Source organism: Carassius auratus, chromosome 22 (assembly GCF_003368295.1).
Source record: "Carassius auratus strain Wakin chromosome 22, ASM336829v1, whole genome shotgun sequence".
Classification (NCBI taxonomy): domain Eukaryota; kingdom Metazoa; phylum Chordata; class Actinopteri; order Cypriniformes; family Cyprinidae; genus Carassius; species Carassius auratus.
This window is the reverse complement of record NC_039264.1, coordinates 14987599-15000919: the sequence shown is the minus strand read 5'-3', so window position 1 is coordinate 15000919 and position 13321 is coordinate 14987599. Positions and strand designations below refer to the sequence as shown.

The 13321-nt window shown below is 40.5% G+C and overlaps 1 protein-coding gene across 1 annotated transcript; it reads left to right on the top strand.

Annotated features, from left to right (window-relative positions):
- The first annotated feature begins 710 nt into the window (after positions 1 to 710).
- LOC113039798 (hepatocyte cell adhesion molecule-like) lies at positions 711 to 4762 on the top strand. The gene is made up of 4 exons (XM_026197898.1): positions 711 to 905; positions 985 to 1317; positions 1452 to 1511; positions 4512 to 4762. Exons 1-4 carry the CDS (start codon positions 860 to 862, stop codon positions 4754 to 4756), a joined length of 684 nt encoding a protein of 227 aa, XP_026053683.1. The 5' UTR covers positions 711 to 859; the 3' UTR covers positions 4757 to 4762.
- The last annotated feature ends 8559 nt before the right edge of the window (positions 4763 to 13321 follow it).

Genomic DNA, 13321 nt, shown 5'->3' with positions numbered 1-13321 from the left:
ACATTTGAGCTAAAATATACAGAGATGTCTAAAATGTTTTTGTGTAGATACAGGTTTTTGACAACGTTTTCCAATTATGATTCTAGCAAGAAACTCTTGTAGTAATTATAAATATTTATCAAATGCATTTTCATGACTTGACCAGTAGATGGCAGCAGAAAGCCAGTCACAATCAGAACATTTAGGAGGTTATCAGACACACCAGCATTGTTTGTAACAATCAGAGTTCAGACCCAGGAGCGAGTCTTACAGCGTCACAGAGTCTCACTCAACCTGAAAACCTGAGGAGATTTTTTTAAGTGTTTCTCATCCGCATAATTACACTGGCCTGTAAAAACTATGATATTTACATTCAGTGTATGAAACAATAGCACCTTTTTAGGGTAAAATAAAGTAGAAGTAGAAGAGATAATTCGCTCATAAATAATAAATCTTTACTCGTTGCTAGAGCACTTAAACAACATAACAGTGTGTGACTCTCAGAGGAGAGGACTTGTGTGATTTTGAGTGTACAGAGCTGAACTTCCTCCTGCTTTATATAAGCACAACTTCTCACATTTCTACGACAATCATCTCTCCTGAGTGAAACCAGAAACATGAGAGTGTAAAGTATTTGCCTGTGTGTATAATATGCTGTGAAAGCTGGTCAGTAGATGAAGAGAGCAGCAGATCAATCTCATTTTTATTTAGATCATAAGTGCGTAAAGGGATGTGGTTTGTGGGCAGAAACACAACTTCTGCTGTGTATGTGTAGATGAAGGACACTTCACATAAAAACTCAGACCTCATGGACATGTGATCAACAGGTTGTGTTTTAAACCTGGGCGGACGGTAAATGTTTTAAGTGCACTGAAGGAAAATGCTCGTCAGTAATCGGTTATCTTTGATTCTGCTCATTTTCTGTGGTAAGTCAGACTTCAGTTTGTCTTCTGTTTGTCTTTGTTTCTTATTAAAAGCAAACTTCATGCCGGTCTTGTTCTCCAGGTGTGTTTGGTGCGAAGACAGATGAAATCAAGACGATATCAGTGAAGACGGGAGATTGTGTAGTATTACATACTGGTGTTCGTGAGATTAACAGAGAAAAGCAGATACTGTGGCTGTTTGGAGCTGAGGATCCAGATACTCTCATTGCTGAAATCTACAAGCTGAGCATCTCTATATATGACACTTATGAGGGACTTAAAGACAGACTGCAGATGGACCAGCAGACGGGATCTCTCACCGTCAGAAACATCACAACCAGTCACTCTGGACTTTATATGGCACAGATTATGAACTCAATGACCACATTTAAAAGATTCAGTGTTATGGTTTATGGTGAGTCACACTCTCAGTTTCAATCGTTCCTCTTATATAATGGAAAATGCTCTAAATGCTGCATTTATTTGTGTTTTTGAGAAAGAATATATTAAGAAGCATTTGTTGGGATTTATTTCCCTGTTATTTTAAAGGCCCTGTCTCGTTGCCTGTCATTGAGAGCAGCTCACAGGTCAGCGAGTGTCTGATATCTGGTGAGTAACACAAGAAAATAAACCAGCTATTTTTACAATAGTATATTATTCAGATGATCCTGCATTGTGTGTATTTTCATTTGATTATTCATTACTCTTTACTTAAATGTAATACATATTAAATATATGAACTTCTCATGTTTTGATTGCATTAATATTATTACTAAATAATGATGTTTGTTTCATCTTCTGAATTTGACTCTGTCTGTCATTTACTGCTTGACCAGTACGGAGTTTAACAAACACTCACACACTCCTGGAGGTGTGTGTTAAAGTAACTAAATTAACTGCATATTAGCTCAAAAGGGAAATGTACAATGTAGCAACCAACTAATCTGTTCATCCATTCAATATTAAGTGTAATTTTATAACACTTAGAAATGTTATTTTGATGGCCACAGAAAATCAGAAAGATCAGCTCTTTAAAGAAACTTTGTCTGCAAGCAGTGACCACAGAAATCAAACTCATGATATTGTGCAGAAAAGATTTATTGACTAAAACACTGACACATAACTAGTCTACACACACAAACACACACTCACCCAGAAATATGGAACAAGGGGAAGTGAAAGTATGAAACTGTTATATAAACCAGGAGAATACAGATGTGAGAAGAGTACGAGTCAGTTTAACACTTGAACACAAACCATCAGTGCTTTTGTAACAAAGAGACCACAGCTTCTGTTAAACCTGTGTTTAGTTTTAGTCTTCAATCTTCTCCCCACAAACAATAACTAATGGCCTTTTAAGTTTTGGCAAAATCATACCTCATGAGTTTGTCTTGACCAATGAAAACAGTGTAATTTTGGAGGGGAAGAAGTTTCATTGGTTAAAAGCTGACTCATTTACATGATCAGAGTGGGCTGACAGTTTGGTTGCTTTTTATCTTTCATTAGTGTATTAAGATTCTTGTTGAAAGATGTGTAATAGCCCATTATTTAAGAAATTAAGAGATTAACATTTTGATATGAAACTCGAAATCTAATAATCAGCTTATATTATATTTAACTGTCTGAAAACAAAACATGGTTCACCACCTGAATAAATAATATGTTGAACTTGGTCCATTTATGAAGAGGATTGAGTCTAGATCTATATCTAGATATAGATTGTTTTATGTTGTGTTTTGGGCTCATTTGAATATTATATTCAATATATTATACAATGTACACTCACCCAAAGGATTATAAGGAACACCATACTAATACGGTGTTTGACCCCCTTTCACCTTCAGAACTGCCTTAATTCTACGTGGCATTGATTCAACAAGGTGCTGAAAGCATTCTTTAGAAATCTTGGCCCATATTGATAGGATTTCATCTTGCAGTTGATGGAGATTTGTGGGATGCACATCCAGGGCACGAAGCTCCTGTTCCACCACATCCCAAAGATGCTCTATTGGGTTGAGATCTGGTGACTGTGGGGGCCATTTTAGTACAGTGAACTCATTGTCATGTTCAAGAAACCAGTTTGAAATGATTCGAGCTTTGTGACATGGTGCATTATCCTGCTGAAAGTAGCCATCAGAGGATGGGTACATGGTGGTCATAAAGGGATGGACATGGTCAGAAACAATGCTCAGGTAGGCCGTGGCATTTAACAATGCCCAATTGGCACTAAGGGGACTAAAGTGTGCCAAGAAAACATCCCCCACACCATTACACCACCACCAGCAGCCTGCACAACGGGAACAAGGCATGATGGATCCATGTTCTCATTCGGTTTATGGCAAATTCTGACTCTACCACCTGAATGTCTCAACAGAAATCGAGACTCATCAGACCAGACAACATTTTTCCAGTCTTCAACTGTCCAATTTTGGTGAGCTTGTGCAAATTGTAGCCTCTTTTTCCTATTTGTAGTGGAGATGAGTGGTACCTGGTGGGGTCTTCTGCTGTTGTAGCCCATCCGCCTCAAGGTTGTGCGTGTTGTGGCTTCACAAATGCTTTGCTGCATACCTCGGTTGTAACGAGTGGTTATTTCAGTCAAAGATGCTCTTCTACCAGCTTGAATCAGCCCATTCTCCTCTGACCTCTAGCATCAACAAGCCCAGTAACTGAGCAGATTGTGAAATACTCAGACCGGCCCGTATGGCACCAACAACCATGCCACACTCAAAATTGCTTAAATCACCTTTCTTTCCCATTCTGACATTCAGTTTGGAGTTCAGGAGATTGTCTTGACCAGAACCACACCCTTAAATGTATTGAAGCAACTGCCATGTGATTGGTTGATTAGATAACTGCATTAATGAGAAATTGAACAGGTGTTCCTAATAATCCTTTAGGTGAGTGTATTATACTCTTATATTCTGCTAGTTGAGACCTTTTCAACTTTATATGACACAAAATTTTCATCTCAGTATTGTAAAACAATGTACTTTAGTTTGAGAGTAAGTATTAAGGTTCGCTCTTTCATCAAGTTCACCACTCAATAAAATGTCTGACTTCACTGCTGAAGCATACGATTCTACATATATATATAATGTGAGATTAGAATTAATGTGTCCCAAAGCATCATATGCTGAAAACAGTATGTCTAAATTTCGTCTATTATTTACAATAGATTTCCTAAGTGTGGATCCGTTCACACCCCACTGTGGAGGAACTAAATCACGGATAAAAAGAAATATAAACAATGTGGTGCAAGAGACGGACAGTTTAGAAGATATGCCCTGAAAGTGGTTTGATGCACAAAAGTATCTTTTAGTGTATAGTATAAGTATAGAAGTCTTTATGTACTCAGCTTGTGTGTGAGTTAGCTCAGGGTTACTAAAAGAAGATCGACTGTACTCTTCACAGCTGTTTAGCCAAAGTAAGCAAGGTTCAGGGTTTATGTGACGGTAAGTTAAACTTGCTTTCTGAAGCACAACCCTGATTGAACGGTAGGATTTGTTTGATAGCATGATGACTGCAAGTCGTTTTAAGACTCAAAGTCAGTCTCTCTTCTTCATTATTTTCTAGTGTTGCAGAAATGTGCAGCTGCTTGTTTTGTTCCAGATGGAGGGTTTTCTTCTGCAGTGATGTGTTCAGCTGAGAATGGACCAGAAGTCTCTCTGTCATGGTTTAAAGGGAAGGAACGACTAAATCAGACCAGCAGCCCTGACCTCAGCGTCACGCTGTCTCTCCCGCTGGAGATAAAAGACAGAAATAATGACGTCTTTCATTGTGTGGCTGCTAATCCAGTCAGCAACAAGACGACACAATTCAGCTTCCAGGAACACTGTCCACTAAATACAGGTTAAGTTCAATACCACACATCTCTTAATGGCATTCATGTTTTGTGTTTGCCAACAAAAGTAATGAATTACTTTTGATTATACAGATATGAATGCAAATTAATTAAAGGGTTACTCCACCCCAAAAATGAAAATTCTGTCATTAATTACTCACCCTCATGTTGTTCTAAACATGTGAGACGTCCATTCATCTTTGAAACACAAATTAAGATATTTTGGATAGAATTTGTAGATAGCAGTAATTAACACGACCAACATCCAGAAACTTAGCAAGGAGATCGTTAAAATAATCCACATGATATCAAGGGTTCAACCATAATTTTACGAAGCTACTAGCGTATGCAAAGAAAACAAAATGACTTGATTCAATAATTTGTCTCCTCCACGCCTTTTTGGAGAGAATCCACTGAACTCAAGCGTATGCTGTTCTGCGTTTATTTACACTTTGATTAGAATGAAAACAATGTACCTGTGTGGAGCATAAAATTAGGGTTGAACGGCTGATGTCATATGGATTACTTTAACAATCTCCTTGGTAAATTTCTGGATGTTGATCATGTTAATAACATCGGCTCTATGCGAGGGTCAGAGAGCTCTCAGTATTCATCAAAAATATCTTAATTTGTGTTTCAAAGATTAACATTTTGGGGTGAAGTAGCCCTTTATCTCTTCTCATTGTGGTTTTATTTGGTGCAGTGTTCATCAAATAAACATTCCAAAATAATAATGATAGCGGAAATTAAGTTATGAAGATCAAATTTACAAAATTATCCTTTATTTAGAGATTGAGTCAGACAGCTGACCCTGTGAAAACTGACTTGATAATTCAATCAATACATTGAACAGGCACAACTTTAAACCACTGACAGGTGATGTAAAGCAGACTGATTATATCAATACAGCAGCACAGGTCAAGGGGTGAGATATTTCAGGATGTTCTTGAATTTCATGTGTTGGAAGCAGGATAAATGTGAATATATCTGAATGACTTGACAAGGGTTAAACAGTGATGGCCTGATGACTGGGTCAGAGCATCTCAAGTGTTCACAGTAAGAAGGATAACTGGTGATCAGCATCAGGGTTACTGGGGCCCAAAAGCTCATTGATGCACGTGGTGACTGAGGACTAAGGTTGGGTACCGAAACCTGTATATATGGAACCAATATGCACCGAACCGAATAAAAATGCAGAATTTGGTGCCTCTTAAATGCCTGAGCGATTGATTTAAATATTTGTCCTGGTTCCCCGAAATGTACACAAGAAGCATGCGTCTCACTAGCTTTTAGCTTCATAAACTGCACTCAAATTCACTCAAACCATCGCCTCAGATTCAGTCCCCTTAAATTTCATCTGAATACGGCAGCACACCGGTCTCCTCCCCGTCTTTCAATCGGCAGACCATGGTGGAGCAGCACGAGCGGACTCAAACAGAGGACACGAGGTGTGTGTTTATCAATAGACTGTTTGAATATCTCTATCTGTGCAGTTCTTTGTCATAATTACAGTTCACAAAAGGTCACGAGGGAGCAATCGGTTTCCCATCTACTGTAGAGTTGTTCCGATTCCGATACTAGTATTGGAAATATCACCGATACAAATTCAGTCACAAATTCTGGCATCGGCATCTGCGAGTACATGAACCCATATACCGATCCGATACCATTTTCTTAAACAAGACCTAGTTATGACCGCTAGCTTTGACTAACCGCTGCCAAAGTCCGCTGCACAGTTCTTCTTCGCTGCTCAGAATGCATTGCAAATACAAGGAAGTTGTGCTGTGTTGCCACAAGCAACCCGTTTAGAGCAGCGAAGAAGAAATGAAAACGCGTTAGCTGCACTGATCTATATATGACTGGATCGCTCGTCGCGTTCTAAACTGCCAACAGACAGTGAAGCCGCTTCTATATTATAGATCAGTCGTTAGCAGTATGTCCGCTGTTTAGCAGTATTTCAGACTGGACCAACCAGACAGTAAAACGGCAACTAGGGATACCACAAGTACTGGTATTTCACTACCAAGTCTGTCCTGAAAATTAAAAAATGTGATGATACCAGCGTCTCTTTAGTACCGGTAGTAAGTTACCAACTCCCGAGTATATTTAGTACCCGCAGCTGCGTTCAGTCACTTCCGTGTTAGTCTAAGCGCAGGGCTCCAGACTGTAGCCGAATATGTACTAGTGTCTGTGAATATTAAACTGCAAAATAATATTTAAATATTACTCTTGCAAATTCTACATCTCTGTGGGTGACGGGCGCAGATACGCGGGAGCTTGCTGTTTTGTAGTCTCTGACGTGTGTCACTATATGAGGACACGAACGCATAAACCGTCACTTCATGAGAATTTACCGTTTCATTTGAGAAAACTGTCATATCATAAACACAGACACTCAAAGATCTTCATGGCAACCCATCAAAATAAATATTCGGTTTAACGTGAGTAAATTGACAATATATTAAGCTACTGTTGTAGCCTACAGTAGATTTAGCTATGTCTCTACGGATGTAGTAATAATAATACGTCTCTATTAATAATAATAATAATAATTATGCCTAGACAGATGCTTGTTTTGTTGTAAAGAGATTATCTGATTAATATATAATTTGTTGCAGTTTTTTGTACAGTTGTATTGTAAAACTAAAATACCTTTTTTAGTTTGCGGTGTCAGATTTTTGGCTGCATTTGAAGTTCTTTTTCGCATAAGAAAATAAATAATATTACTGTCAAATTCATGTCAGATAATAAAAATACAGTAGTTCACCATGTATTTGTTCATGTTTTATTAAGGGATAAGTCTGAAGCACACCATACAATTATTCTAGCAATTTACACAGGGCTAGTAGTATATACAGCTGTATATACAGATACACACCCAGGTATCGGATCAGTACTCGGTATCGGCCAATACCCTGAGCCCAGGTATCGGAATCGGTATCGGGAAGAGAAAAAGGGTATCGGAACATCTCTTATCTACTGTAACGTTTTTTGCTTGTCACCGCTCATCACAGCACAGCTGTTTCCTCCAGGGACAATCGAGCCCAAGTATGAACACATACTTTAATTACACTTATTTAAATATACTTCATTTATACATACACTACTGTGCAAAAGACACATTAGTATTTTCACCCAAAAGAATGGTGTTCGGCCAGTTATTTATATATTTTGCTGTAGTGTGTCAGTAGAAAAATATCGGTTTACATTTCCAAACATTCATTTTGCAATTATCAGACTGCTTGTGCATTCAAAACTGCACTAGATTATTATAGGCCATGTTGCAGGTTAACCACCACTTTTGATTAGTGGGTACATAAATCACTTAAGATATGTATATAATTTTTAAAATGTCTCAAAAATGGTCTTAAAGACCTATTTTTTTAGTTTTTGGTATTAACGTTTTTTTTTACGCAACTCGGTGATGATGTCACGTTGGGGAGAAGTGGAGGAAAGGTAGCCTCAGCCTAGTATGATGCTGCGTTCCAGGCAACCCGTAACTCGTGTTTTTCCAACCTTAAACCCGTGAAAGTGCACTGGAACGGCAATCAAACCCATGACTTCCCACCCGTGAACTCGTGTCTCGTACTAGATTGATGTACTCCGAGTTCCGAGGTCACACAGCACACGAAACAACGATGACAGCCCCTACGAATAATACTGCATATGGATGCAGTGTTTATGCAAGTGTTACACGTTGAAAAAAAACGATTTTAGGTCAATGTAACATTGCAATAAAATAAATAAATCTAGTTACAATTCCTTGCGCTCAGAAAGTTTTGCGTAGCTTGCCTGGAACGGTACAAAGTCGTTAGTAGTGGCATGAAATAGTGATTACGAGCTCAAACCTGCCTGGAACACAGCATCAGAAATAACATTATAGCGACTGATGGATGAGGAAGAGGTGGCAAGAGCCAACATATATGATGGCCCGCAGCCGTGTAATTTCGATCGAGCCAGCAGTGAGAGGGCAAATGAGGAATTGCCAAGAATTGATGTCCATCAAAGCCAATGCATGGTCCAAGGAGAATGAGTGGAGAGTTGGTGAAGTGTCCTGGTGAGTTGCTATCATTTAGCATCGCAGCAATGAACACTGGAGCTAATCTACGAGCAGCAGTGCACAATAACGACACACACACACACACACACATATATTTTATATATATATATATATATATATATATATATATATATATAAAACATATATTTTATATATATATATATATATATATATATATATATATATATATACACACACACACATATATATATATATACACACACACACATATATATATATATACACACACACACATATATATATATATATATATATATATATATATATATATATATATATATATATATATAATATTTTTTATTTTTTTTTACAGTCATTGAGTAGCACCGAGTGCAAAAAATCTACGTTTTCTTTATATCTAGTGCCAGTGATCATGACGTTGGTTCAGATAAGTACCGGTAACCATTGTCATAGTGTCGCAGAACTGGTAAACTTTGTCTTTGTCATCTAGAAATAGAAGGCATCATGCTAACTATATGGATGTTTCTAAGCGTTTATCTCTTCCTCCGGTGAAAATGTTGTTGCAAACGTAGCCGCGTGTGTGTCGCTGTGTTTGTCAGGTGCTTGTGTGGGCAGTGCTGTCCCATGGAAACTGCACTGAAAAGCTTGTGCTGTAGGGGAAGTGAGTGCGTTTGGGTCGCTGTTGGTCAATATCTCTCTATCTATCTGTCTGTCTATCTATCTATATATGTAGTCTATCTATCTATATATATATCTATGTATTTATCTATTTATCTATAATCTGAATACTCTCGTCTAGTACTCGTCTCTCAAGTCACTCTCAATGCTTTGGTAAATTATCTCCCCAACGTGACGTGATGCAATGCATTGTGGGGGAAAGGAGACCGCTGCAAGATAGTACCTACTTTTTCGTATTATATTCCGTTTTGTGATAACCAACAACATAAAATACAATGGATAACAGTTTAAATGTTTATTACCAACAAGCAAATTGCACAAATTCATTAAAAAATTGACCTTGCAACACGGTCTTTAAAATTAATGGCATCTCTGAAAGAGATGGCAGCAGATGCTCTGTGTGAAGAGAGCAGATCAGTGTTGTGCTCTGGACAATGTTTTGCTGGGAAACCTTGAATCTTGAGATCCACGTGGATGTTACTTTGACACATAAACCTACCTAAAGATTGCTGTAGACCATATTCTCCCCTTCACACTGAGAAAGTTGTTCAATAACAGTTTGAAGAACATGGTTTCAAAGGTTCAAAGGTTCTGACTGAGCATCTATGTAATGAATCTGATCTGTAGAGGACAGGACTTAGATGATCCGCTGCTAATGTGGCAGACAAAAAAAAAAAAAAAAAACATGTTCAGAGTCCATGTCTCAACACATCAGAGCTGTTTGGGAGCACAAGGGAGACCTTCACGATATTAGTCAGGAGTTTTAATGATGTGGCTGATCAGTGTAAACTGTTGTTAGTTACTGTTCTTTGTTTGAGGTCAGAAACTAGAAAACCATTTGTACTATTCTGTGTTTTAATCTCCTCATGCAGAGCCAGTAACTGTATCTTTTGTTCGAGAGAAACACAAAAAACTGTCTTGCTCTGAACACTTGGTTTATTGAACTGCCCCTTTCCCTTCCGTGCTGTCTGTCACACGTCATGAGAGGAGCCGCTAGCCTTAAAGGGACATACCACAACTCTACAACCCCCCTCTTTTAGTATAAGGATGAATACTTAGTATAAGGATGAATAATTAGTATAATACCAGATGAAAAATAAAAAAAAAATACAAAATTAAGCAGAATATAGTATAATCCAGAACATAACCTGGTTACCATTTATGAGGTAATAAAAGCATAACTGTCACGGTTGGTAAACCGTGATCTCCGGGTGTTTGCACTTGGTGCAAATCTGTGTGTTTCGAGTCTGCACTGATTAGCTTGTGGGCGTCTCCGTTAATTGTCATCAGCAACAGCTGTCACTCATTACTCATCCACTATATATTGGCTTGTCTCACGTCTTGTGTTTGTGAGATCGTTGTTTCATGTTTGTTACCCTATCTGTTGGCTTTAGTGTTGCTGCGTTGGATGTCTGTGTTTTCCCCAGAACCTCATCCACTCTCCGCACATTCACTCAGCCACAGACACTTACCTTCGGCTCTATTCCCCGCAGTTCCTGTGCCATCCTCTCCTGCTGCCTACTCACTGTCATCATCCGGACTACTCACCTTCTCTCCACCATCATCCAGATTCCTCACCTCCTCACCACCACCACGGAGTGTCGTCTTCTCAGCCTCATTGTTTATTTGTGTCTCCTTATTTATCTCATCTCATTAAAACTGTTAACTCGCATCTGTTTCCTGACTTTCCTTCAATCCACCGTCACAGAACGATCTCACCAACATGGAAGCAGTGAGCACCAATACCCTCACGAACTTCATGCACCACAGCGTCAAACGAATGGATCAGCAGCAGGAGAGCATCTTGAACACCGGACGCGCTGTCCAAGCGCTGGTGGCACAGGTGTCCGAGCTCACCCAGCAGATCCATCAACTAATGTCTCCCACTGCGCCCATCGCACCGCCTGCGCCGTCCGTCCCCTGGGAGATTCCCTAGGACCACTTCCGGCGCCGGAGAATTATGCGGGTGAGCCAGCGTTTTGCATAACTTTCTTAACTAAGTGTTCAATGCATTTCACCCTACAGCCCTGCATCTCTCTACTGAGGATTCAAAAGTAGCATTCACGCTCACGTTGTTATCCGACAAGGCTGCCTTATGGGGGACGGCGGTGTGGAAAAACCAACATCCGTGTTGTGCATCGTTCCACGCCCTCTCTGAGGAAATTAGGAGAGTATTCGACCGGGCCAGCAGGGAAGCCGCTCATCGACTCTCGGAACTCCATCAAGGCTCTTCCTCAGTGACCGATTATTCCATCGAGTTCCGCACCCTGGCGGCCGCGTGCCAGTGGAACGAGGCGGCGCAGTGGGATAGATTCCTGCATGGGTTATCAGACCGTGTTCAGCAAGAGATCTACCTCCTCGAGCTGCCCCCCACTCTTAACGGACTCATTGAGTTGGCTCTACGGGTTGACGCACGGATTAATCGTCTGGGCCGCCAACCCAGTCCTTCAAGGTCTACCATCTCTCCTGCTAGGGGGCGCTTGAGTTGAGAGAACACGGTCGGTTCTGGACTCCGGAGCCGAAGGTAATTTCATTGATTCTTCACTTGCACGTCACTTGAACGTTCCTGTCCTTCCTGTGTCTCTCCCCATCCATGTCACCGCACTCAACGGCCAGGAACTGCCTCACATCACACACCATACTGAACCCATCACACTGTTCACGTCTGGAAACCATCAAGAAACCATATCCTTTTTTCTCATGGACTCCCCTGTTGCTCCCGTTGTTTTAGGTCACCCCTGGTTAACCAGGCATAATCCATGAGTGGAATGGGGTTCTAACACTGTCACATTGTGGAGTGAAAGATGTCATGAGTCTTGTCTGGTTTCTGCTTGTCCTGTTGTCCCTGTTTCTGTTTTTCAGAAAGAGAACATGGTTTTGCCAAACGTGCCCGTTGAATATCTGGACCTGAAGGAAGTGTTGAGTAAGTCCCATGCTGCTTCTCTCCCTCCGCATCGTCCCTACGACTGTGCCATAGACTTAGTGTCAGGTAAGTCTCCGCCTAAGGGCAAGTTATACTCTCTTTCTATTCCTGAGAGGGAGGCCATAGAGAAATACATTTCTGATTCCTTAGCCTCTGGGTTCATCCGTCCTTCCTCTTCTCCCGGGGGGGGGGGGGCGGGGTTCTTTTTTGTGGGTAAGAAGGATGGTTCTCTGCGACCTTGCATTGATTACCGAGAGCTGAACAACATCACTATAAAGAATACCTATCCTTTACCACTCATGTCTTCAGCTTTCGAGAGGTTGCAGGGAGCATCCGTATTCACAAAATTGGATTTACGCAATGCTTATCATTTGGTCCGCATCAGCAAGGGGGATGAATGGAAAACTGCTTTTAATACCCCTAGAGGGCACTTTGAATACTTGGTGATGCCGTTCGGGCTCTCCAACTCGCCCGGGGTTTTCCAAGCACTCGTGAATGAAGTGTTGAGAGATATGGTAGATCAGTTTATATATGTTTACCTGGATGACATACTGATTTTTTTCTTCATCTCTCCAGGAACACATTCAACACGTCAGACGAGTGCTCCAGAGGTTACTTGAGAATGGGCTTTTTGTCAAGGCGGAGAAATGCGTATTCCATGCACAGTCTGTTCCTTTCCTAGGGTATATCGTCTCATCTGAGGGAATATGTATTGACCCTGACAAGGTTAAGGCTGTGGTAGATTGGCCATCTCCAGACTCCCGTAAGGCCCTACAGCGGTTTCTGGGGTTCGCCAATTTCTATCGGCGTTTCATACGTAATTTCAGCCAACTAGCCTCACCTCTGACAGCCTTGACCTCTCCCAGTACTCCGTTCAGGTGGTCGGACACAGCTGAGGCTGCATTCACTAACCTCAAGAACCGCTTCGTTTCGGC